The 24,732-nt window shown below is 36.6% G+C and overlaps 1 protein-coding gene across 2 annotated transcripts in view; it reads right to left on the bottom strand.

Annotated features, from left to right (window-relative positions):
* Positions 1 to 24,732, bottom strand: part of MAP2K5 (mitogen-activated protein kinase kinase 5) — a 263,415-nt gene that overhangs the window by 165,561 nt on the left and 73,122 nt on the right. For both annotated transcript variants that reach the window (XM_030875161.3, XM_060294075.2), the window contains exons 9-11: positions 17,798 to 17,837; positions 6,191 to 6,259; positions 6,017 to 6,098 (exon numbers count right to left, since the gene is read on the bottom strand). In XM_030875161.3, coding sequence (XP_030731021.1) covers positions 6,017 to 6,098; positions 6,191 to 6,259; positions 17,798 to 17,837 — 191 coding nt within the window. The remainder of the gene's footprint in view (positions 1 to 6,016; positions 6,099 to 6,190; positions 6,260 to 17,797; positions 17,838 to 24,732) is intronic.

Raw genomic sequence — 24,732 nt, forward strand, 5'->3', positions numbered from 1 at the left:
ACAAAAACAAACCCTGGGGATGAGGGAGAATCTGATTTCTAGAGTTAACACATTACATAATTTAAAATGTCCAGTTTTCAACAATAAAAAATGAGACATGTAAAGAAACAAAAAGGTATGACCCATACACAGGAACAAAAGCAATCAACAGAAACTGTCCCTAAAAAAGCTCAGGTGTTGGACTTACTGGAAAAAATCTTTAATCAGCTATGTTAATATACATCCATATAACTAAAGGAAACTGTCTGTAAGGAACTAAAGTATGAGGATGATGTCTTCCCAAATACAGGCTATCAATAAAGAGGCAAATTACACACCCTCCCAAACATACACATATACATACACACATATATACAAATCCCTCTCTCACTATCTCTCTCTCTCTCTGTGTGTGTGTGTGTGTGTGTGTATATATATATATATATATACACACACACACACACACACACAGAGATATAAAGTTTGGAGCAAAGTTTTTGTACGCTACTGAAAGGAAGTTGATATTAATCTGAAATAAGTTGTTGATATTAATCTGAATAAGTTAAGATGATAACTGTAATCTCTAGGGAAACCAAACATACACCTTAAAAATATAGTAAAAGAAACCACAAGATAATTTAAACAGTACATTAGAAAATATCTATTTAATATAAAAGAAAGCAGTAATGAACAAACAAGAACATAAAAGAAGACTTAAAGAAAACAAATAGTAAAATGGCAGATATAAATTCTAGCTTGTCATTAATTACATTAAATGTAAATGAATTAAACACTCTAACTGAATGAAAGATTGACAGACTGGATAAAAAAATTATCCAACTCTATGCTGCCCATAGGTGATGCACTTTAGATTCAAAGACCCAAATAGGCTGAAAATAAACAACGGAAAAAGACATAGCAAGCAAACAGTAATCAATAGGGAACCGGAATGACTATACTAAATTAGACAAAATAGACTCTTAGGCAAATGCTGTGACTAGAGACAAAGAAACACATTTTATAATAATAAAACAGTCAATTCATCAAGAAGATATAACAATTACAAACATACATGCACCTAACAACAGAATGCCAAAATATGTGATGCATAAACTGACAAAACTGAAGGGAGAAACAGACAACCAAAAAATACCCCATTTCAATACCCACTTTCAACAGTAGATAGAACAATTTGCACTAAAGATTAACAAGGAAATAAAATACTTAACACCATAAACCACCTACTCCTGACAGACATCTCAAGAATACTCCACCCAACAATAGCAGAATACATTTTTCTCAGGTGCACATGGAACATTCTCCAGGACAGACAATATTTTAGGGCATAAAACAAATCTCAATAAATTTAAAAGGACTGAAATCATACAAAGCATGTTCTCTGACCTCTAAGGAATATTAGAAATCAGCAACAGAAGGACAAATTCAATGTGGAAAATGACACATTCCTAAATAAAAATGGGTCAAAAGAGAAATCACAGGGATTATCTTTGTGGGGAATTAGAAAACACTTCGAGATAGATGAAAATGAAAAAACAACATATCAAAACTTCTAGAGTGCAGCTAAAGAGGTGCTTAGAGGGACATGTATAGCTGCAAACGCCTACATTAAATAAGAAAGATCTCAAATCAATATCCTAACTTCACAGCTTAAAAATACAGAAAAAGAGGAGCAAACTAAAAACAGAGGTAGTAGAAATTAATAAGTATTAGACCAGAGATCTAACACAATAGAAAAACAACAGAGAAACATCAAAGAAATCAAGAGTTGGTTTTTGAAAAAGACAAAGAAACTGACCAACTTTTAGCTACCCTGACCAAGAGAAAAAGGGATAAGACTCAAATTAATAAAATCTGGAATGAAAGAGAGAACATTACACTGACTTTACCGAAATAAAAATGATTACAAAGGAATACTAGGAATAATTGTTTACCAACAAATTAGATAATCTAGATGAAATGAACAAACTTCTAGAAAGCCACAAAGTACCAAAACTGACTCAAGAAGAAACAGAAATTCTGAATAAGCCTATAACTATGACTAATAAAGATATTGGTTGGTGATTTAAAAAACTACTCACAATATTATTGTCTTAAACAGAAAGTAAATTCTGACATATGCTACAACATTGGTAAATCTTGAGGACATTATGAAAAGTGAAACAAGCCAGTCCCAAAAAAGACAAATACTGTGCAAGTTCACTTAGCTGAGGTATCCAGAGTAGCCCAACTCATACAGACAGAAAGTAGAATATTCGCTACCAGGGGCTGGGAGTAGGAGGCAAAGGAGAGTTATGGCTTAATGGGTATGGGGTTTCAGTTTTGCAAGCTGAAAAGAGTTCTGGAGATGGACGGTGGTGGTTGCATGGTAATGTGAATGAACTAATGTTGCTGAACTACACACTTAAAAATGGCTAATATGGTAAATTATATATTATACCACAGTTTTTGAAAAACTTTTGGGAAAGACAGTCTTATGCACACTGTCTTACTAATCCTACTTGGCCACATAAGAATGGGCCTTGGGGCTGGAACACTTGCTTACCAAGAGATAAAGAGGCCACACAACCTGTGCTGGGTTTATCTCCTTGCTTTGGAATATCTTTCCCTGTTTTAGGCTCAGTGTGTACTCCTTTGTCCTGATTAAGCATGTGCATCAATGGACCTTAGGCATACCTCCAGCTTTCAGTATTTCTGACTCCAGGGGAGTAGGGCAGAGTGGGGGGTACTTTTGCTGCAACACAGATGGGTATGTGCAGGCCAACTGCCCTGCACAGACTGCCAGGAGGGACCTGCTGTTGGCCATTGGGAACTGACACCCACTACTAAAGCTGATCTTGCTCTGTCTCTTTTTTTTTTTATGTGAGTGAAGCATTGTTCAATCCAGTGCTTGACTGTATTCTGTTTTTCTTGGCAACTCCAATACCAAGATGCAGTGGGCAGCAGTGCTTGGACTTCTCCTAATGAGAGACAACAAATGCCACCTGACCACAAAAACTACTCACAAAGAAAACCCCAGGACCAGATGGCTTCACCGGTGAATTATACCAAACGTTTTAAGAAGAATTAACATCAATCTTTCACAAACGCTTCCAAAAAACAGAAGAGGAGGGAACACTGTCCAACTCATTCTTTGAGGACAGAATTATCCTGATATCAAACTCACACAATGACATTACAAGAAAAGAAAACTACAAACCAATATCACTTAAGAATATGGATGTAAAAATCCTCAACAAAATACTAACAAATTGAATCCAGCAACATATAAAAAGGATTATACAGGACTGATTCAATATGCAAAAATCTATTAATATAATACACTGTAACTATGGAATAAAGGACCAAAAAACACATGATCATTTTAATAGACAAAAAAAGCACTTGACAAAATCTAATGCCAATTTATGATAAAAATACTCAACAAACTTGATAAATGACATCTACCAAAACCCCACAGCTAACATCATACTTAATGGTGAAAGACTGAAAGCTTCCCTTCTAAGGAGCAAAAGAAGGATGTCTGCTCTCACTACTTCTATTCAACACTGTACTGAGGGACTTCCCTGGTGGTCCAGTGGTTAAGAATCCGTCTTGCAATGCAGGGGACACCGGTGCAATCCCTGGTCAGGGAACTAAGATCTCACATGCCGTGGGGCAATTAAGCCTGCGTGCCACGACTAGAGAGCCCTTGTGCTGCAACTAATGACCCTGTGTGCCACAACTAGAGAGAAGCCTGTGCACTGCAACAAAGAGCCCACGTGCTGTGACGAAGGATCCTGGGTGCTGCAACTAAGACCCAATGCAGCCAAAAAATAAATAAATATTTCTTTCAAAAATTAAAAAAAACCAAAAAACCACTGTCCTGAAAGTTTTAGCCAGGGTAGTTTAGCAAGAAACAGAAAAAAAGACATACAAAATGGAAAAGAAGATGTAACACTACCTCTATTTTCAAATGACATGATCTTCTATATGGAAAACCCTAAGGAATCTATAAAAACCTATTAGAGTTTAAGGAACAAGTTTAGCAAACTGAATGCAAACTGGTATAAAATGGAATGGAACAGTTTGGCAGTGTTAAACATAGAGCTACCATATGACCCAGCAATTCTACTCCTCCTGACATACTCAAGAGAAGTGAAAACATATGTCCACAAAAAATTTGTACACAGAAGTACATAGCAGCATCATTCACAACAGCCAAAAAATGGAAACATCACAAATGCCCATCAGTGATGAATGAGTAAAGAAAATGTGGTGATCTATATGATGGACTATTATGCAGCCATGAAAAGTAATGAAGTACTGATAAATTTTACAACCTGCGTGAACCTTGAGAACATTATGCTAAGTGAAAGAAGCCAAACACAAAGGCCACATACTGTATGATTCCACTTAATCTGAAATGTCCAAAATAGGGAAATCCATAGAGACAGAAAGTAGATTAATGGTTGCCAGGGACTAGAGGGAAGAGGGTATAGGGAGTTACTACTAATGGGTAGGGAATTCGTTTCCAGGGTGATAAAAATGTTTTGGAATTAGTGGTGAAGGTTACACAACCTTGAGAATATACTAAAAACCACTGAACTGTACACATTAGAAGGACGAATTTTATGGTATTTGAACATACCATCTTAATAAATACATTTTTTAATATAACAAAAATTGAGGATTCAAAAAAGGATGATGAAAAGTCATAAAGTAATGACATGTACTGGCTCTATGAACCATTTTTTCTAGTCAGTCTCCTTGAATACTAACTGTCATACTTCCCATATGTTTTTAAGACTTTTAATTCTTGACATCTACTATAACTAATTTAGAACACATTATTATAGTAACAAGGTGTCAATGATGGCTCATTAAAAAGTCTTGTGGGGGGCTTCCCTGGTGGTGCAGTGGTTAAGAATCCACCTGCCAATGCAGAGGACACGGGTTCGAGCCCTGGTCCGGGAAGATCCCACATTCTGCGGAGCAACTAAGCCCGTGTGCCACAGCTACTGAAGCCCACGAGCCTAGAGCCCGTGCTCCGCAACAAGAGAAGCCACTGCAATGAGAAGCCCACGCACTGCAATGAAGAGTAGCCCCTGCTCACCGCAACTAGAGACAGCCCACGCACAGCCAAAAAAAACACAAAGTTTTGTGGGGAATGAACTAATTGTATTATTAATATACTGAGAATCCCCCAAATGAACTAAGTATATTTTTTAAATGTTGAGGGTTTTTTTTTTGGCCGTACCGCTCGGCTTGCAGGATCTTAGTTCCCCAACCAGGGATTGAACCCGGGCCACGGCAATGAAAGCACTGAGTCCTAACCACTGAACCACTAGGGAACTCCCAAATGTTGAGTTTTAATGAGCTAGACATTAAAAAATTGAATATGTGAAATTTAAAGACTGCTTTGATTTCAAATAGGTAAACAATAACAATGATGACATCATTTTACTGATAGGGTACCAAGAAATTTGCATTTTGCCAAAATATTCAGAACAAAAAAGATTTATCAAAATAGAAATGAATAAAAATAAAGGAAGAAAGGAAAGGGCTAGAGTCCAAAGAAAACTAAACAAATCTTGGCTAAACAGCTGTGTTGGAAAACAATTTCTTATCTTGCAATTAAGTTCCGATTTCTTTCTAAGACACAGGACATTGCATTAACAGATTTCTTTAAAAGAAAATCTGTTTTGGCTATTGAAACATTAAAAGAACAGGGCAATTGTTTTGCAAGTGAAGACAGATTGTCTGGAAGAATCAAGTATCACACCACCGATTAGACTAGTATTTAATCTATTTAAATTTTCAGTAAAAGTAAATGAAATTACATTCTTGAAATTATGGCTCGGCTATAAATATTTAACAACAGGAACCCTTAACACTAAGATGTTTTAGAGCATAAACGAGGTAATTATTAGTATATTTTCATTACTTTTAATTTTACTTGATACCTATATCAAAACCAGGTTTTAAAGCACTCTACTCCCAAAATCACTTTTAAAGTATTATAAAAGGGAAGACTCACCATCCATGAATTCTGTACATATTGAAATTCTGTTTTCCACAAAAAATGCACCATAAAACCCTATGATATATGATGAATCACACTGTAACAAAAATAAGACAAAAGTAGTTAATAGCCTGCAAGCCAATACCACAGGCATACTTTATAAGGAAAAATGACCAAGAAAAAAATTACCTTATAAAGAATTTCCAATTCAGACATAATTTGCTTCTGAAGTTCCAGTGTAATATCTAGTAGTATGACCTAAATATATAAAGGAATCAACATTTACACATTTATTCACCTTTAAATTAAATATAGTCATATTCATTATGAAATATAAAAACAAAAAATATGGTGTTTCCTCTATTCATTCCACCTCTCTCCTCCCCACCACAACCTCCAGTAATACAAACTGTGTCCACATCTGTCTAACACTTTGTATTGGGGGAGGTGGTATACAAGTGATTGATGGGATCAAAGAAAAAGCCAGGTCTCAAAGGTCAGTATTAACAGCTTTAAAAGTCAGTTAAGTTATAACACCCTTAATTTATACACCCTATTTTGGTCACATTGGTTATTTTGAGAAGAGGAAGATCGTAATGACCTTGAAACCATTAAAAAAATAATTGTCTTGTAATTCAGACACTGGGCAAAAGCAGAGAGAATAATGAGTAAAAATAACATTTTAAGTAGATTTTTAGTTATGAGAGAAATAAGGAGTTTTAAAAATATGTCAGGTTTTTATATTCTTCCAGGTGGGTAATCTTTCTTTGCCAAAACTGTTATAAAATATTGGAGCTTGAAGGAACCTCAGAAATGATTTCACCTAATTCCCTTCTTTTTAAAAAATTAATTAATTTTGGCTGCGTTGGGTCTTCGTTGCTGTGCGCGGGCTCTCTCTAGTTGTGGTGAGCGGGGGCTACTCTTCATTGCAGTGCATGCGCTTCTCATTGCGGTGGTTTCTCTTGTTGCGGAGCACAGGCTCTAGGCAAGCAGGCTTCAGCAGTTGCAGCATGTGGGCTCAGTAGTTGTGGCACATGGGCATGTGGGATCTTCCCGGACCAGGGCTCGAAACCATGTCCCCTGCATTGGCAGGTGGATTCTTAACCACTGAGCCACCAGGGAAGTCCCTAATTCCCTTCTTTTAGAGGAAGAAACCAAGGTTCTGAGGAGTCATGAGACCCAGCAATGTCAGGGCCCCTCCCTGATTCCAAGGACCATGCACTTTCCAGTATGCCCTGAGGCTTTATGGTTTTCCTTAAAATATCAACCACTGAGTCAAATTCATAACATAGAAACGTACAATAGTATATTTATAAACTTACCTAGAACAAATTCTAGTTTATTTCAAACACTTATTTTTTTAAGAAAGAAGACCATCAACCATTCAAATTTTACTTAGCATTTCCTGTGAAGCCAATTCAAGGGAAATTGTTTTTTACTTAAAACAGACAGTGATGATAATAAAATAACTGGAAGATAATTTCTAAGATTTGTGGCAGAGTTTCTGACTCTAGACATTTCTAGATAAAAACTTAACATTCAGGATTACCAATGATAGTCTAATTAAACACCATCCAACACTGAACCACATTTTGTATTACAATGGCAGAATATATGTGTGTGTGTGTGTGTGTGTGTATACACACACACACACACACACATATATATAATCAATACTGGAGGAAAAAACATAAATTTTGAATTGCAAACTGCTGTTAGAGCAAGGAAATAAAAGGATAATCTCTAAAACACAGATTTTATAGTCCTGACATCCATTGGGGGGAGGGTAAAATGAGTACAAAAAGGCATAGCAGTTTCTATCAAGAGTTTGCTTTAGGGTTATTTATAAAAGCTCTCACTAAAACTAGACTGTAAGTGTAATGCAAAACTGCCAAGAAGCATTTAAACATTTCTCCCAATCAATAGTCATTTGCCACAATATTCACTTACATTTTTGTTCCTGTATAAAATTTAGCAACAAAATTAATTCATCTAGTGTTGTTTGAATTCTATGCCATAAAATATTAGAGCTATTCATCCTACTATGTCAAGTACAGGGACTCTTTCAACCTGAAAAACTCTGCTAAAAGGAGTAAGGTATTATTTACCTTAAAGCAGTGGTTCTCAACCTTGGCCTCACATTATAATTACCTATATATCTAGGTGTTTATATAAATATATAGGGACACTTCTAACAAATCCTGATGCACAGGGCTTACTCCAGAATAAGGGAATCAGAATCTCTAGGGTTGGGCCCACACCTCTGCATTTTAAAAAAATTTCCCAGATAATTTGTAACCCCTAGTAAGGTTGAGAATCCCTTATTTAATGTTTCAAAAATGTCGTTTATTCAGTGTTTCGTTTGACTACTAAGATATACTGCACCTCCAGGCCCCCAATCAAGAAACAACATGATGCCACAAGGCTAATCAAAACCTTGTTATTAACCCAAAACTACCAGCTATGAACATATTCTCTTCACAGAGAACCTTAAGTGGGCTCCTATGGCCTCAAATAAAGTTAAAATTCTAGCATGATAGTCAAGGAATTCTTCCACAGTCTACCTCCAACTCGTTATTCTAGCTCCTTCTCCCACTACTCCTTACCACAAACCCAATCTACGTGTAAAACCAGATGATTTCTACCAGTCCACACACATATCCTGTGCTTTACCCCATGCTGTTCCCTCCACTTGAGGTGTGCTTCCTTGCTCCATTCCATAGTCACTGGCCATAAAACCTTTCCTATCCTTTAGATACAGCTTGAATGCCACCACCACCTCCACAAAGCCAGCCCCAAAGCCCTCCATCAGATCCTTTATCTTTTTCCTTATCACAAGCTGCCTTTAGCATTAATACCTCATCTCCTGAAAACAGAAGCCTAGAGAGTACAGAGTGGTTGTAAGCCCCTGAACGGCAACGGCAACGGCAACGACTGTCTTGTGCATTTTTCTCTGGTCCCCTCCCCCCATATCCAGCACCCAGCCCAGGGTCTTACTCAAGTGGTGCCCATTAAGTGATGTGGGACTTAATTAAAGTACTCCTTACAAACATAATCCTACAAATAACAAGCTATTTCTAGACAGGAAGGAAATGAATTGCCTGATTTCTATAACTGAATTTAAAACCAAAGACATAAACACCAAAATAAATAAAATTGCCACACTGGCCTAACATGTAGCAAGTAACACCGTATTTGTGGGACCAATCCACTGCACCCTAATAGGTCTTGATCATTCTTGGAATTTGCTATAGTCCAGAATAGTGGAGATTCCATAATGGTAAAAAAAATGAAAATGTAATTTCTGGGAACTTGAGAGGGCAAGTAAAATCTACCCTAAAATGGAAAAATTGGAAAAAAAGCATGGCGAATACTAATATTTTTTTCTGAAGAACAAGGAAAGCATGAATTCCTTAAGTCTTCATGATTATTTTTTTTCTCCTTAGGAAGAGCTAAATTTTTCAAACTGGAAAGAATTTCAACATGAAGCACTTCCTGGAGAAAGGGTTAAGTGAGAAACTGAAATACCTGAGTGCATTTCCGCTGCTCTCCACTACACCTCCAGGACAAATAAGGATGAGTTGTCAAGTTAAATGTAAGCAGTCAAGTGACTGAATTATAATTTACTCTGTGCTCAATTTAAATTAGTGTGAGGCTATTAAAATATACAGTATAAATACGGCAATTCATCACAAGCTGTCATGGATGACTTCATTTATTTGCTGGAGTGGCACACGCTCCACTAAAGGGAAGGAGAGCAAAATCACAGGTCAAATTAAGCCGCTATTCTGTTTTAATTCGCTTATTTAATCTGTGGCGACATAACTGTCTTTTACAGTATGTACAACTCAGAAAGGAAATTTGGGAGGATTACAGTCAGTATACAAATGATTAATCAAATGGTCCATTTAAATGCTAGTTTAAAAGCAGCAGAAACCCAAAGCAGTCAAAGAATGATAATCAGCACATGCTACATACAAGGCTAAATTTCCTGGAACATGGATTTTTCCCAATTAGAATATTTACAGTACTGGGGAATCTATTAAGCTCTACTCTTTCAAAGATTTTATAGACTACATTAACGGTATAAAAAGGTTCTGTTTGCAAGATGGCTAACAGTATTTTTATTTGTTTTCTGCTCTACTTGTTTGCAATCGTCTTGCTTAACTACATTCTTCCCCCGCCGCCCACCAAAAGCTAGTTAGAAACACATATTCATATACAGTCATCGAATAGTTATCTTTGAACTAGCATTAGTATCATTTTGAGGCAAATTTTTTTCTAAACTCAGTGATATAAAATAAAAATTCAAGATACTTCTATTCTTCCCAAAATTCAACTTTCTTTTTATAATATCTGAAATATTTTCCCACCTTTGAAGTCTAAAGAGGTAAACACTAATATGCTTAGACATTGCAATATTCTTTAGACAAAAAAGTCTAGAAAATAAGAACATTTACAAGTACAAAAATTAGAAATATTTTGAGTAGGAAGAGAAAAGTAACAGATTTTCAAGGACTCTCATCTAATTGCTCCCACAGACATTCAAACTATGGGTCCAAATGACCATTTGACTTGGAAAATTAAATTTCCCTCATCATTCTATGCAGGCATCAGAGCCCTGCAGGTGATTCTGTTTAGACAAGGACTGTGATTTGCTGCTCTTCGCAATCCCTTTGTGACACCAGGCAGCCCCGTTTCACAGCTGAGGTCACTGAGAGGTTCAAGTGACATGCTTGAAGTCACACAAAAGTCAGGAGAGGGTCAGGAAAGGACCAAATGCACTTCTAACTCTTAACCTTTCATTTCACCCTTTAATATAAAAAAAAAGCTAAGAAATACTCTGGGTGAGAGCAATGGTCCATACAAAGAACACTATGGGATATTTTGTATGTGAGCTGAACCTACTTTCAGGATGTTACTTCAAAAGATGAATGAATGAATTAAAGAACAAATGACAGAATAAAATTTATTTAGTTAGTCATTCAACTAATTATGTGTTGAACATCTAATCATTACAAGATGTTCAGTGCTCTGTACTAGGCCCTGTATGCAAGGTTCTACATGAATCAATGAGTCAGACAAGAAGCTAAATAAGATCTGTTCCCCACTTACAAAGAGATTTCAGTGTAATAGGGGAAATGTACATGTATACTAATAGCAAAATACAAGGCACTATGTGATAACACCCGTAAGAGACATACAGAGAATTCTAGGGAGGTTCAAGGGAGAAGGTGAATGAGTGATAGATATACCAGATGTGACAGGATTTATTCAAATAAGTTCAATGGAAGAGCAAGCTTTGGAGCTGACCCTTGAAGGGTGTTAAGTATTTTGATAAGTGGAGACATGGGTGAAGGCATTCTAATTAGAAAGAAATACATGAGTAAAAGTGTTGCAGTGAGACACTACTTGGGTTCAGATAAGGCAATGAGTTCAACTTAAAAGCAGCACAGGATTCAGACACATGAGATAATGCTTTCAAAGTAGGCTGATGACCTACTGTGGAAGATCTTGAGTTCCATTCCACAGAGCTTTTACTTGGGAAGTAATATAGAGCCTTTGAAGACTTTTGAGAAGGGAAGAGATGTGACTAGAATTATGTTTTAAGAAGCCAAATCCAAGGGTACTGAGCAGAAATATAGTACAGAGCATAGACTTGAGGCAAGACTTCCCTGAGTTCAAAGCCTGGTTCCATTACATATTAGCTGTGGGACTAAGCTACTTAACTATTCTGTGCCTCAGCTTCTGCGTCTGTAAAATGAGGATCCATAATGGTAGTAACTGCAAAAGGTCACTGTGAACGTTAAATGAGGAAAATGTATGTAGAGTGCTTAGCACAGTACAAATGATCAATAAATGGGAGCTTGTATTTTTGAGAGAATAATTTAAAAGCTGGTCAACATGTCTGACAAGAGACAAAAACAAGCATCTGGATTTTCATGGTGCCAAGAAAGGAAGAGATACTAAAAATTAAATAACAACAACAACAACAAAAAAAGACCCCAGAAAAATCAACAGGCTTCTAGACATTAGATATCAGCTAAAATAGGACAGTGATCCCTAAGAGATGGAATAAGATGAGTCCTATGACTGTTCAGCTTACTAACTAGACAAGAGTTTCCAGGCCCCGCCCCTGCATGGGACCCAGGGGGAGCTCAGCCACCTCTCTAAGCTGAGAGAACTAGGAGTCCGAGGAGGCCAAGGCAGCTAGAGTTCACTGGCAGAAGAGCAAAAGGAGACAGCTCCAGAGAGCTGCAGAGGGCCCCTGAAGTCTTCAGCTGAGTAACAACTAGCACGCGGATGTCAGGAAACTACCTGAGGCCAGGGAAAGAACCCCCAGAAAGAACCAGAAGAAACAATCTCCAAACCTCACACTAGGCAGAGTTTGTGTTCCCACCAGCCAGGATGGAAAACCTGTATTTGCCAAGGCATTGGGGTAAAGTATTCAGAAGATGACTGCTTCAGCTGACTGGGGAAAATTAGCTCTGGACTAACCACTGGGATGGTCCCATCTCATAAAGCTTAAAGGCAAGTCCTGAAAGGATCAAACTGTTTCAGATTCACTAAACAGCACCTCAGAATAAAGCTCAAGAATATTTACAGGAATGAGCCTATGCCATACGACTGGCATCCAGTAAAAAATTATAAGGTATTAAAAAATACAACCCCAAATGGGGAGAAAAAGCAATCAGACAAAACTGACCCCCAAATGACACTTATCATAGAATTAATAGGCAAGACCATTAATTCAGTTATCATAACTATATTCCACATATGCAAGAAGGTAGAAGAAAGATGGAGCATGTTAAGTAGAGACATGGAAGATGTAAAAAAGACCCATGTAAACTTCCAGGGATAAACAGTACAACGTCTGAAATGAAAAATATACGGAACAAAATTAATAACAGAATAGACAATGCAGATGAAAGGACAAAAACCTGAACATTTGACGACAGAAACTATTCAAAAGTGAAACGTTAGAGAGAAAAAAAGCCTAGAATAAACAAACAACAGAGTATCATTTTGCTGTGGGACAACTTCAAGTGACCTAATATAAATGCAATTTAAGTTCCCAAATGTGTGTGGGGGGGAGATACTTGAAGAAATAATGGCTAAAATTTCTCCAAATTTAATGAAAACTAAAAATCCACAAATTTCTATCTCAACAAATCCTAAGTACAGGAATCATGAAGAGAATTACATAAAATCTCACCATAATCAAATTGCATAAGACTAGTGATAAAAAAATCTTAAAAGCAGACTTATACACACTACCAAATGTAAAATAGCTAGCTAGTGGGAAGCAGCTGCAAAGCACAGGGAGAGCAGCTCGGTGCTTTGTGACCGCCTAGAGGGGTGGGATGGGGGGGGAGGCAGACACAAGAGGGAGGAGATATGGGGATATATGTATATGTATAGCTGATTCACTTTGTTATAAAGCAGAAACTAACACACCATTGTAAAGCAATTATACTCCAATAAAGATTTTTAAAAAAGAGAAAAGCAGTCAGAAAAGACGTCAGTTCTAATGTACAGAGGAATAAAGATTTTAAATGACAGTAAGAATGAATGCAATGCAGAAAACAGTGAAACAAAATCTTCAAACTACTGAAAGAAAAGGACGATTAACCTAGAATTCTATATCTGGCAAAAATGTCTTCCAAAATTTAAAGTCAAAATATACACTTTTCAAGACATGCAAAAGCTGAAAGTATTCATTGCCAGGACACTCATGCACTATAAGAAATGTAAAAGATGGGAGTCCTGCAGACAGAAGGAAAATGATACCAGACAGAAATCTGGATCGACACAGGAGAATAAAGAGCACTGAAAAGATGTGAATAAATATAAATATTTTCTTACATTTAAAATGCCTTTAAAAGACAACTGTCTAAAGCAAAAACAGTAACAATGTATTCTGGAGTTTATAACATGAGTAAGTAAAATGTACGATAACCAAGGTGACGATAAGGGAAATGAAAGTATACCGTTGTAAAGTTCTCACACTATAGGTAAAGTGGCACAATATTACTTGAAGGTAGGGCTTCTCTGGTGGCACAGTGGTTAAGAATCTGCCTGCCAATGCAGGGGACACGGGTTCGAGCCCTGGTCCGGGAAGATCCCACACGTCGCGGAGCAACTAAGCCTGTGCGCCACAACTACTGAGCCCACGTGCCACAACTACTGAAGCCCATGTGCCTAGAGCCCGTGCTCCGCAACAAGAGAAACCACCGTAATGAGAAGCCTGTACACGGCAATGAAGAGTAGCCCCGCTCACTGCAACTAGAGAAAGCCCACATGCAGCAACGAAGACCCAACACAGCCAAAAATATATACATAAAAAATAAATTAAAATCACTTGAAGGTAGACTATGATAAATTAAAGATGTATACTATAAACTCTAAAGCACCTGCTTAAAAAAACATACAGACAGAATAAATAGAAAACAAAGAGCAAACTGATATACTTAAATCCAACCATATCAATAATCATATGAGATGTAAATGATCTAACTATCTCAATTAAAAAACAGAGATTATCAGACTGGATTAAAATACAAGACCCAACTATATGCTGCCTACAATAAATCCATCCCAAATATAAAGATACGACAGGTTAGAAGTAAAAGGCTGTATCATGCTAACACTAGTCAAAGTAAAGCTGGAGTAGCTATATTAACATCAGACAATGTTGATTTCAGAGCAAAGAATATTACCATGGATAAAGAAGATCACTTCATAATGATAAAGGGGCCAATTCATCAAGAGGACATAACAATCCTAAATAATCTAACAGATCTTCAAAAAATATGAAGTAAAAAATGATAGAATTTCAAGAAAAAACAGACAAATACACAATTGTTCCTGCAGATTTCAACACCCTTCTTTCTTGTTGATAGGACAAGTAGATAAAAAATCAGTAAAGATACAGAAATTTGGAACAACACTAACAGCCAACTTAATCTAATTGACATTTATCCTACATCCTATACAACAGACTATACATTCTTTTCATGTGCACAGAGAAGACTTACCAAGATAAGTCATATTCTGGGCCAAAAATTAAACATCAATAAACTTAAAATAATTCCAGTTATACAAAGTATGTTCCTGGACCACAATGGATTTAAATTGGAAATCAGTAACAGAAAGATATCTGGAAAAATCCCCAAATATTTGGAAACTAAATAACACTCCTAAGATTTAATAAAAAACTCTGCCTGTTTTAAAGAAATGATACATTTCTTTCTCTTAGAATATGACTATTATATAAGCAAAAATTGTTTTTGCCTTCACTGCCAAGAAGCTCAGGGCTAAACAAAAAGTTTAAACACAATAATCATATCTACTCAAATCATTCATTCATTCAACTCAGTTTGAGCATCTAGTATGTGATTTTATAGAATTGAGGGATACAATACAATACAGTCCCTGCTCTGTAGCTCAGTTTTATGGTCAGGTCTAGTGAATAGTATATTTGTAAAGCCCTACTGTTTTCATTTATTGAAAGTCTCTACTTTAACTGCTCTTTTTAAAATGTGTCCTTTCTTTAAAATTGCATTTAATCCTTTCCAGAAACAACTGTTAGCCACACCCAACTAAATAATCATGCAGAAGAATTTTAATATCAGCCTAGGTTAAACATAATTCAAAATGTATGAAATTATGAAAAATTATAATGCACTTGCAAGGCCAAATAGTTAAGTTTTGGGGGGTGATTTATAGCAGTGCTCCCCTCTCCTGGAATAAATAACCTGAAGTTGACTGTCTTTAAATACACCACTGACAACAATCTAAAAGTTTTGACATCGGAGGAACAAACAGATAACTAGATAAAAAGGAAAACAGTGTTGGAGTTGGTGGAGGTGTCCTCTGAATGAAGAGGGAGCTCAGAAGGTACAGAAAGAACAACCCAATGACGAGCTGGTACCACAGAGCTGTACTCAGTGAACTCAGGGGAAGACTGAGGTGGAACCTGGCCTCTACAGTACCTACCCTGGAAACTGTCTGGACTCCAGGGTCCTCCTCTTTAAAATGTGGGCCATGACAGATGATCTCTAAGGTCTCTTTCAGTTCTACAATTCTGTAAACCTAGTTTGGCTGGAATATCAAAGAAAATATCCCAAGAAGGAGCTCTGTGGTAGTGTCTCACCAAAAGCTATTTGAGTTGTTAAAACTAGACTTGATAATACACGTAACACATTCTAGGTGCTGTATTAAGTGTGGTATGGAAGAGCTGAGTCTCAGTTTTGGTTTAACTTTACTAAAAGGTACAACCAATTGCAATTTAAGTGTTCTGATTCTTAGTTTCCTAGATAAGATAAAAAGATACAGAAATATATACTATGCAAGTATTGGGGAAAGAGACTGAATTCTCACTATGGTTAGCTAAGAAGGAATCTTGGAGGAGATGGACCTTGAAAGGATAGATGGAAGTCAAAGGGATGGGCAATGGTAATAACTTATATAAAAGCTACAGGGTATAGCAGAAGACATGTGCTTTGGAGCTGATGGATTTTGTTTTAAATCTTGGCCTTGGCTCTTCCATCTGTGTGACCTTGGACAATTCAGTTTTCTGAGTCTCAGTGTCCTCAAATCTAAAATAATAGGCTTACTTTATAGTTTCAAGGATTAAAGATAATAGCAATATAGAGTCTAGCACAATATCTGGCATATAGTAGTCATTCAAAAAATAAAAGCTTTCATTATTAAGGGCCCAGAGACAGAAGATAATGGGCATAACAGAAAGCAACATGCAGGTAAAGGAGAGGATGTGGCTGTAAAGGTAGGCAGGGGCCTATCTGTAGAGTGCCTAACCAATTTGCAGGGGAGTAAGGAACAAAGCAGGCCTGACCAGTTTGTTAGCTAAGAGCCCAGTTTGGAAGTGGAGTTCTATGGAGTTAATTTGAGGTAATAAAGGTTTCAATCAGAGGTGCAATTCAAGAGACTCCATTAGGGAAATCTGAGATAAAATGATGGGAAAATCAAGCACCAGCAGCCAATGCCAGAGATTAAATCCAAAGTAGCACGGGCAGGACTGGGATCCTGAAGTACGGCAGGGATGGGGTGTGACCATGAACCCAATGGAAACAAGTAAGGAGCATCTAAGGTAGTTGCCTAGAAGATCCCTGAGTTACGCGCAGCTTCACTCTATTCGGGCTGCGGTGTTAGGGTATCTCAGGATGCCATAAAGATGTAAAGAAGCGAGGCAGACATCATAGGCTTTATGTTGTACACTATTGGGGCTGGGGGAAGAGGGGTGCTAGAGGGGTGTCAGATCGGGGATTCAACTTCTCAACTCCAGTGGCAGAGTGAAAGGTACAGTGAGGAAATTATTATAAAAGTCCAGGTAGGAGGTATGTGGGCCTGATACAAGGCCAAAGCAATAAGAATAGAAAGAAAGTGACACGTGGACCCATTTCAGGGGAAATTTCTGACAGGATGTGGTGACTTACAGGATGTGGCAGATGAAGGAAAGAAAAGAGTGAATAACTACTAAGTTTTTGAACTGTAAGATGAGGACGACAGTGATGCCACTGAGCCGGGAACACAGAAAGAAGTGTAGGTGACGATGATGAATCACAATTCGAGGAGCTTACAACTGAGCATTCGGAGGCACTTAAAAGACGTGAATGTCACAACAGGGCCAGAGCTTCCATCACCCACCACCCACCACCCAGACCTTAAAGCACTTCATTTCTTGACAATACCTGTGACTCAAGCTAAGGGGGCTTGGGGGCGGGGAGAGCATCAAAAATTTCATGAATTTCATAAAACTTATCCAGCACTTACCTTTACAGCTAATATTTTCCCACTTGGAACATGATATGCTCTACGGAAAGATAAAAAAATAATAAAATCACTTGGGATCACTAAACAACTTACCAAGTGGTTAAGGACATAAATGTATATCTGAATACATCCTCAGCAAGGGGATATATGACACTTTCAAAGAACACTAATAACAGCAGTAATTTACATTTTCTATTGAGCTTAATGGTTTACACAGTGATTCACTATGTAGTACCTTAAAATAACCCTCTGAGGTAATGCTGGTATAATTATACACTTTTTAGAGCCCAGAACTCTGAAGCATAGAGAAATTAAGCAGTTTACCCAATGGCACGAGTCAGTAAGAGGCAGAACTAGACATTAAACCCAAGTCTTCTGGCTTCAGATCCCTTACAACATACTGTCACTGTGTGTGTGTGTCTGTGTGTCTTCTACAGCTCTCTGCTAAGCATGGTACAGAGCCACATAAAATGGGAGGTTTCCCTTTTATCTCAGTTATATATACAGATAAACTACATCCCTACATTTCATCAAAATAATCTCAAAACACATGGCTTAAGATATAAATTCATGTACAAAGTCACAGAGTTACAAGGCTCAAGTATGAGGTTCATCTTTTCCTAAAGCTGGCATCTCTCAGTATTTTTTTAAAAAGCTACAGAACAGAGGCAAGCTCAAATGATCAGATACAATGAAATAAGTACAATTTAAATCAAACAATATGAATCCATTCATTTATGAAAAAGAGTAAGAGAATGTTTGCAGAAACAAAATACCATTACATCTCATCAAGACCTTTTGTATTGAAATGAAATGTGTATGCACGCACTGGAAGGAATGCACATTCTGACCAACTATCCAAAAACAATTTGCTTTATATAAAAATTTCAAAACAAACCAAATAACATAAACAAGCACTGTTATTACAAGTCCATATAGGTATAAAGAAACAAATTAGTTTGGAAGAACTAAAATCTTGCTCCAGAGAAGATTTTACATATTAGCCAAGATCCAATCGATCTTCCCCTCACCCAGTTAGTGTTAAGATGTAAGTGGGGTAAGGAAGATGTGAGGGAATGGAATTTAGCTTCTCAGGAATTCCCCATCCTTACATACCAAGTTGCTAAATAAATTTACCAGGCTCCCAATTTTTACTGGGTAATGACCTAGTAGTAAACATTGTTCATTCCTTTTATTTTTTAATTGAGATATAATTGACATGTAATATTATATTAGTTTCAGGTGTACAACATAATGATTCAATATTTGAATATACTATGAAATGATCACCACAGTAAGTCTAGTTAACACCCATCACCACACAGTTACAAAAATTGCTTATTTCATAAAACAAAAACAAAACATATATTTTACTATTATCAAAATGAAAACATCATTTTCTGTTGTTTTGGCATAAATACTCATTTTTAACACCTTTATTGAGGTATAATTATATATGGTAAAATTCACTTGTTTTAAGTGTACAATTCAAGATTTTTAGAAAATTTACAGTTGTGCAATCACTGACAAGTGTTTTTAAAGTGACTGACTTAAAGAAATCGTTCAGTTATTAAGAACCTACAAGTATTTGTAACTTTTCACATGTAAAATGTTATAAAATCAGGCATGACTAAGAAAAAACATATATATCAACATTAATGTATATATCCATACATAAGACTGTTATAAAAAATTCATTCTGTTTCTCCTACTTGAGTGGACAAACGTTAAGCCAATTATGGAAGGTACACTTAGCCTTTATTTTATCAATTAATTGTAGAGAAATTCACATATATCTCATTTAAAGGAAAGGTAAGCATATAAATATCAGCAATTGTTCACTTTACCAAAGAGTACTTTAATCTGTATAAGTGTCTAAAGACTTTCTCTAAACACCAACCTCCCTAGTATATATAAATACTATTAAATTATAAAACTTAAATTATTAAAACATTTTTGTACTTTGTATAAAGTGATACACATTTTTAAAGTGGAACCCTTATATTATACTGGTTTTATAACAAATTACCAGTTACTTTACTACCTATGATAACATCAGACTTTTAAAATGTGAAACTACATGTCATGATTTGATTCATGATATATCTGAACTCATGTAATAAATTAATATATAAAAACTTACATTGTGTTTCTTCTCAGTGCAAGACAGAGAAGTTTGTTGGACTAAGCCAATTTGAAGTATGACTTGAAGGAATTTAGTAACTTTATTCCAGGTAATATAATATGTAACATTTAATAATGACATATTATTTTTCCTCTTGAATTATCATGGTCTCTTCCAATTTCAACATTATAAAATACTAGATATTAGGGCTCCCCTGGTGGTACAGTGGTTGAGAGTCTGCCTGCCGATGCAGGGGACACGGGTTCGTGCCCCGATCCGGGAGGATCCCACATGCCGCGGAGCGGCTGGACCCGTGAGCCATGGCCACTGAGCCTGCACGTTGGAGCCTGTGCTCCGCAACGGGAGAGGCCACAACGAGAGGCCCGCGTACCACAAAAAAAATAAAAAAATAAATAAAATAAAATACTAGATATTAGAATCACTAACTGAAGGCTGAAATGTAAAGATAAATAGTTGAATGCACACACAAGGATTCAAAAGTTGTAAAAAGAACAGTGATGTTACACTGGACAATGAGTACACCTGGATGTTTTAGACCAACAGGAGCGATAGGGAAATGATTAGCAAATAATCCAGTATATATACCATACTGGACAGTTTGGCAACTTAATTAGCTTGTCAAGAAAGCCGATCTCTTTTCCAAAAGAAGGATCTCCTATTTCCACGTGAATTAAAAGCGGAGGCTTGATGATTTAATTATGATGCATGCTAATTCATCCGTGGAAGTTTGGGTTCGATTTCGAGCAATAAAGGTGCTGTGTGGTTTGGTTTACAGTGCAATGAGAGTACCAATTTAACACTTAATCATCAATGAGAAGTGGATGACAAAAGCAGTGCCAGGTATGAGTCCAGTGTGTCCCTTAACTTTGCAAATGGCATTCTACCCAGAGAAAAGGAATTTGTTTATTTTCAGTGGATACTGCATCTCAATTGCCTTGACCTCAATTGTCTTGATCTTTCTCAACACTGTAAAGTGATTAATGAAGTTTGAATGGAGGCTCTGGTTACACCAAAAGACAACTATACACCTCTGCATTATTTTAATTAACCGCTAACACTTCAAATTAGTTTGTTGCCACAGTAATTACCTGTTCCAGTGAGTGCATGGAGGGAGTATTTTTATAAGTTATTTTTAGCGCTGAGTCCTTGAGCGTTCCATTTTGTTTGTGACCAGCACAGGGCTTCTGGGAATAGTCCCAGCCCTTAAAATTGAGCACACAATATATATACACTTTAGGATTGTAAAAGCTAAGTAGCCTGGTATAAACTTTTTGAGTTTTTAAAATAAAAAGGAGACCAGTAAAAGAGAACATCTATACTTTCCACACTTCCTTACTTTCTACTTGGAACCATAGGTTCTATGTGACTGGACAAAAAAGTTGGTACCAACCTTTAATTTTGGTAGAGTACAAATTCACATAATATATTGAGCAAATAGGTAATATAAAGAACTGTCTTATCTAATTCCTTCCTTTTGCAGTAGAAACATCTAAAAGCCAGGTTAAAAAACTTGTCCAAGCTTACACAGTTAGTCAATGGCAACGACAAGACTGGAACTGAGGCAGAACATATATATGCTAGGACCTAAAAAAGTATGTGGTAATGTTTAAGTGTTCTTAACTGCATTCTAGAACAGGGGAACTCATAATTCAAAACTTACAAAGGTGTTGACCTATTTCAATCAGGCTAAGACCATCACACTGAATCTTTCCAAGCAAGGAATCTTCTGCAATCACTGCCAATCTACCAGGGGAGGCAGAAGAGTGAGGTTTGTAACCTCTAAGTCACTGCCTGGGTTCCGATGCTAGCTCTGACACTTCTTCATGTGAACCTGGCCTGTTATTAAACCTCACCTTGTCTCAAGTGCCTCAAGTCTGAAAAGGGGAAATCAGTCCCTACGTTATAAACTTGTGAGGTTCAGTGAGATAAGGAAAGCACATAGGACAGGGCCTGGCACGCAGTAAGCGGGCATTATATGTTAGCTAGAAAGTTTTCAGGGTAGCTGGGTTTTTAAAAACCCACTAAAACAGGCTGAAAGGCAAGAGTTATCTCTGTGCTTTAAGATTCAGGCTATGTGCTCTACAAAGGAAGGCTAATAAAACTTTAACAATGAAGACTGGCAAAAAGCTGCAATATAGCACTTACTGTTAAGAAAAGCAAGTAGTGTTACATCATGGTGAACCAACTTTGAAAACAAAGAATTAGTCATCTGAAATGCTATGGCTATACCATGATTCAAATTCTAAAATTTCTTACCATGCTTATCTCTTGACCACTAGTTAACTTAATTACACTCAGGTGTGGTAAGTGCCACATTCCAGGTATGCATCTTAGCAGAAACACCATTGGACAGTAACTGTTGCTAAATGAGAAGCCTAATTTTTTATTCTCCTTGGATTAATAGGAAAATATAAGCTACCTTAAAACATCCACACAACTTCCTTTAATATACACCCTCATAGACAATAACATTTTGAGGCCTCTCCTAGCCTTCAGACTTTAGTATCTCTGTTATAACCCCCAGCACACTGCAGAAAAATTGTTTATATGTCTGTCTTCCATACTGGGCGGGGACACTACCATGTCTTAATCACCTTTGCATTCTTTATGCTTTGCACAAGTCCTGGCCCATGATATAGGTACTCCAAACTTAATAGATGTTTGATAAATGATTATTACTTCTGGATGAAAAAAGTTTATGTAATTCTTGAATAAAGCAGAAATGTATTTAATTAATGCATTTAATTAATTGAATGCATGTAGACATTCTACATGCATTTAATTAATTAATTCCATAACCTTATGAGTAGGAGCAGGAGGTATTCTTCCCTAGCTTTACTGTGATATAATTGACATACAACATGAGTAGAAGTTATTATCCTCCCCATTTTATGGGTAGATTTCTAAGTGCTGAATCAAAAGTCCTTTCAAGGATTTCAGGATCTGGTCCTTGATTACCTCACTAATTTCTGCTTCTGCCAATCTCCCTTATCCACAATACTCACTCTGCTCCACCAAACATCTTTCTGCCTCAGGCCCTTTGCACCTACACTCAGCCTGGACCACTCTTCCTCCAATATCCACTTGGCTTGCTCTATCACTTCCTTCAGGTTCAATGTTACTTCTTTGACTATCTTACATAAAACAGTCCATTTTCTCTTTCTTTATTTTTATAGAATTCATCAACACCCTACACAATTTATTTATTGTTTGTCTCATACCACCAGAAAGCAAGCACTGTGAAAACAGGGACATTTTTTGTTGTTGTTCACTACTGTACCTCCAGTGCCTAACACTGTGCTGGGCACATTTTATAAATATTTGTGGAAAGAATGAATAAATTTCCTGAACTGCTATAGGTCTTTTTATTTTTTTAATGACAGTTTTGTTTTTCTAGGAAATTGTCATTTCCTGTTTTCAAATTTATTGTCGTAAAGTTATTCATTATATCTTTTTTTTTTTTTTTTTTTGCGGTACGCGGGCCTCTCACTTTTGTGGCCCCTCCCGTTGCGGAGCACAGGCTCCGGATGCGCGGGCTCAGCGGCCATGGCTCACGGGCCCAGCCGCTCCACGGCATGTGGGATCTTCCCGGACTGGGGCACGAACCCGTGTCCCCTGCATCGGCAGGCGGACTCCCAACCACTGCGCCACCAGGGAAGCCCATATCCTCTTACTTTTAAGGTCTCTGCCTAGAATTATGTCCCCTTTTAAAATTCTACTTTTATTATTTGTGTCTTCTCTCTGTTATACTTGAGTAATTTTTCCAAAAATCCCACTGCTGGTTTTCTTGAATTATTAATATTTCTTTAATTTTAATTTCATTAATTGTTTTCTTTAGTATTCCTTTCCTTCCACTTTCTTTGGGTTTAACCCCTTCCCTTTAAAAAAAATTATTGATTTAGATGTTAAACCTATTTATATCCAGTTTTTTTCTGACATATATACAAAAAACTATCCTTTAAGTAAGACTTGGACTGCAGCTCATGAGTTTTCATATATGATATTTCTTTACTGTTCAGTTGTAAATATTTTTATCACATTATGATGTGTTACATGACCAATAAATTATTCAGGTGTGTGCATTTTAATTTCCAAATGAATGAGAGGGTTAACATTATTATTTATTTCTAAACTAACTGTATAGTCAGAAAAAGTGACCTGTATGTTACAAATTTAATTGAGACTTGCTTTGTGCCCTAGTACATAATCAGTTCTTTAAGTTTTCTGTACCTGAAAATAATACATATCTTCAACATGACTGATAAAGAGTGCTCTATGATCATGTGATCAATTTGTTCACTATGATGCTAAACTCTTCTATATCTTTATTTAATTTTGGTCAAATTGATCTGTTGATTACTGAGACATATTCTACCACTATAACTGTGGATTTATCAAATTTTGTAATTCTGCTAAGTTTTTTGCTTTACATATTTTAAGGTTATGTTATTAGTTATATACAAGCTTAGGTCTATTATGTATTCACAGTCTTTCTCTTCTATCATCATATAGTAGTCCTTTCTATCTTCATCCCTTAAAAAACCCCAGAAAACAAAAAAACACAAAACTTTCTGCCTTAAAGTCTGCTTTGTCTTATGTTAATATAACCACAATAGCTTTCTACTGATTAGTTTTTGCCTGCTATCTTTTCCCCAACCTTTTCCTTTCAACCTTTCTCTGTCTTTACGTTTTAGGAATACATTCTAAAATAGTCAAAAATAGTAGATAGCTGTATTTTTTAAAGTTTCACTTGACCAATCTACTAACTGGCAATATCAGTTGACATATT

Source organism: Globicephala melas, chromosome 2 (assembly GCF_963455315.2).
Source record: "Globicephala melas chromosome 2, mGloMel1.2, whole genome shotgun sequence".
NCBI lineage: Eukaryota > Metazoa > Chordata > Mammalia > Artiodactyla > Delphinidae > Globicephala > Globicephala melas.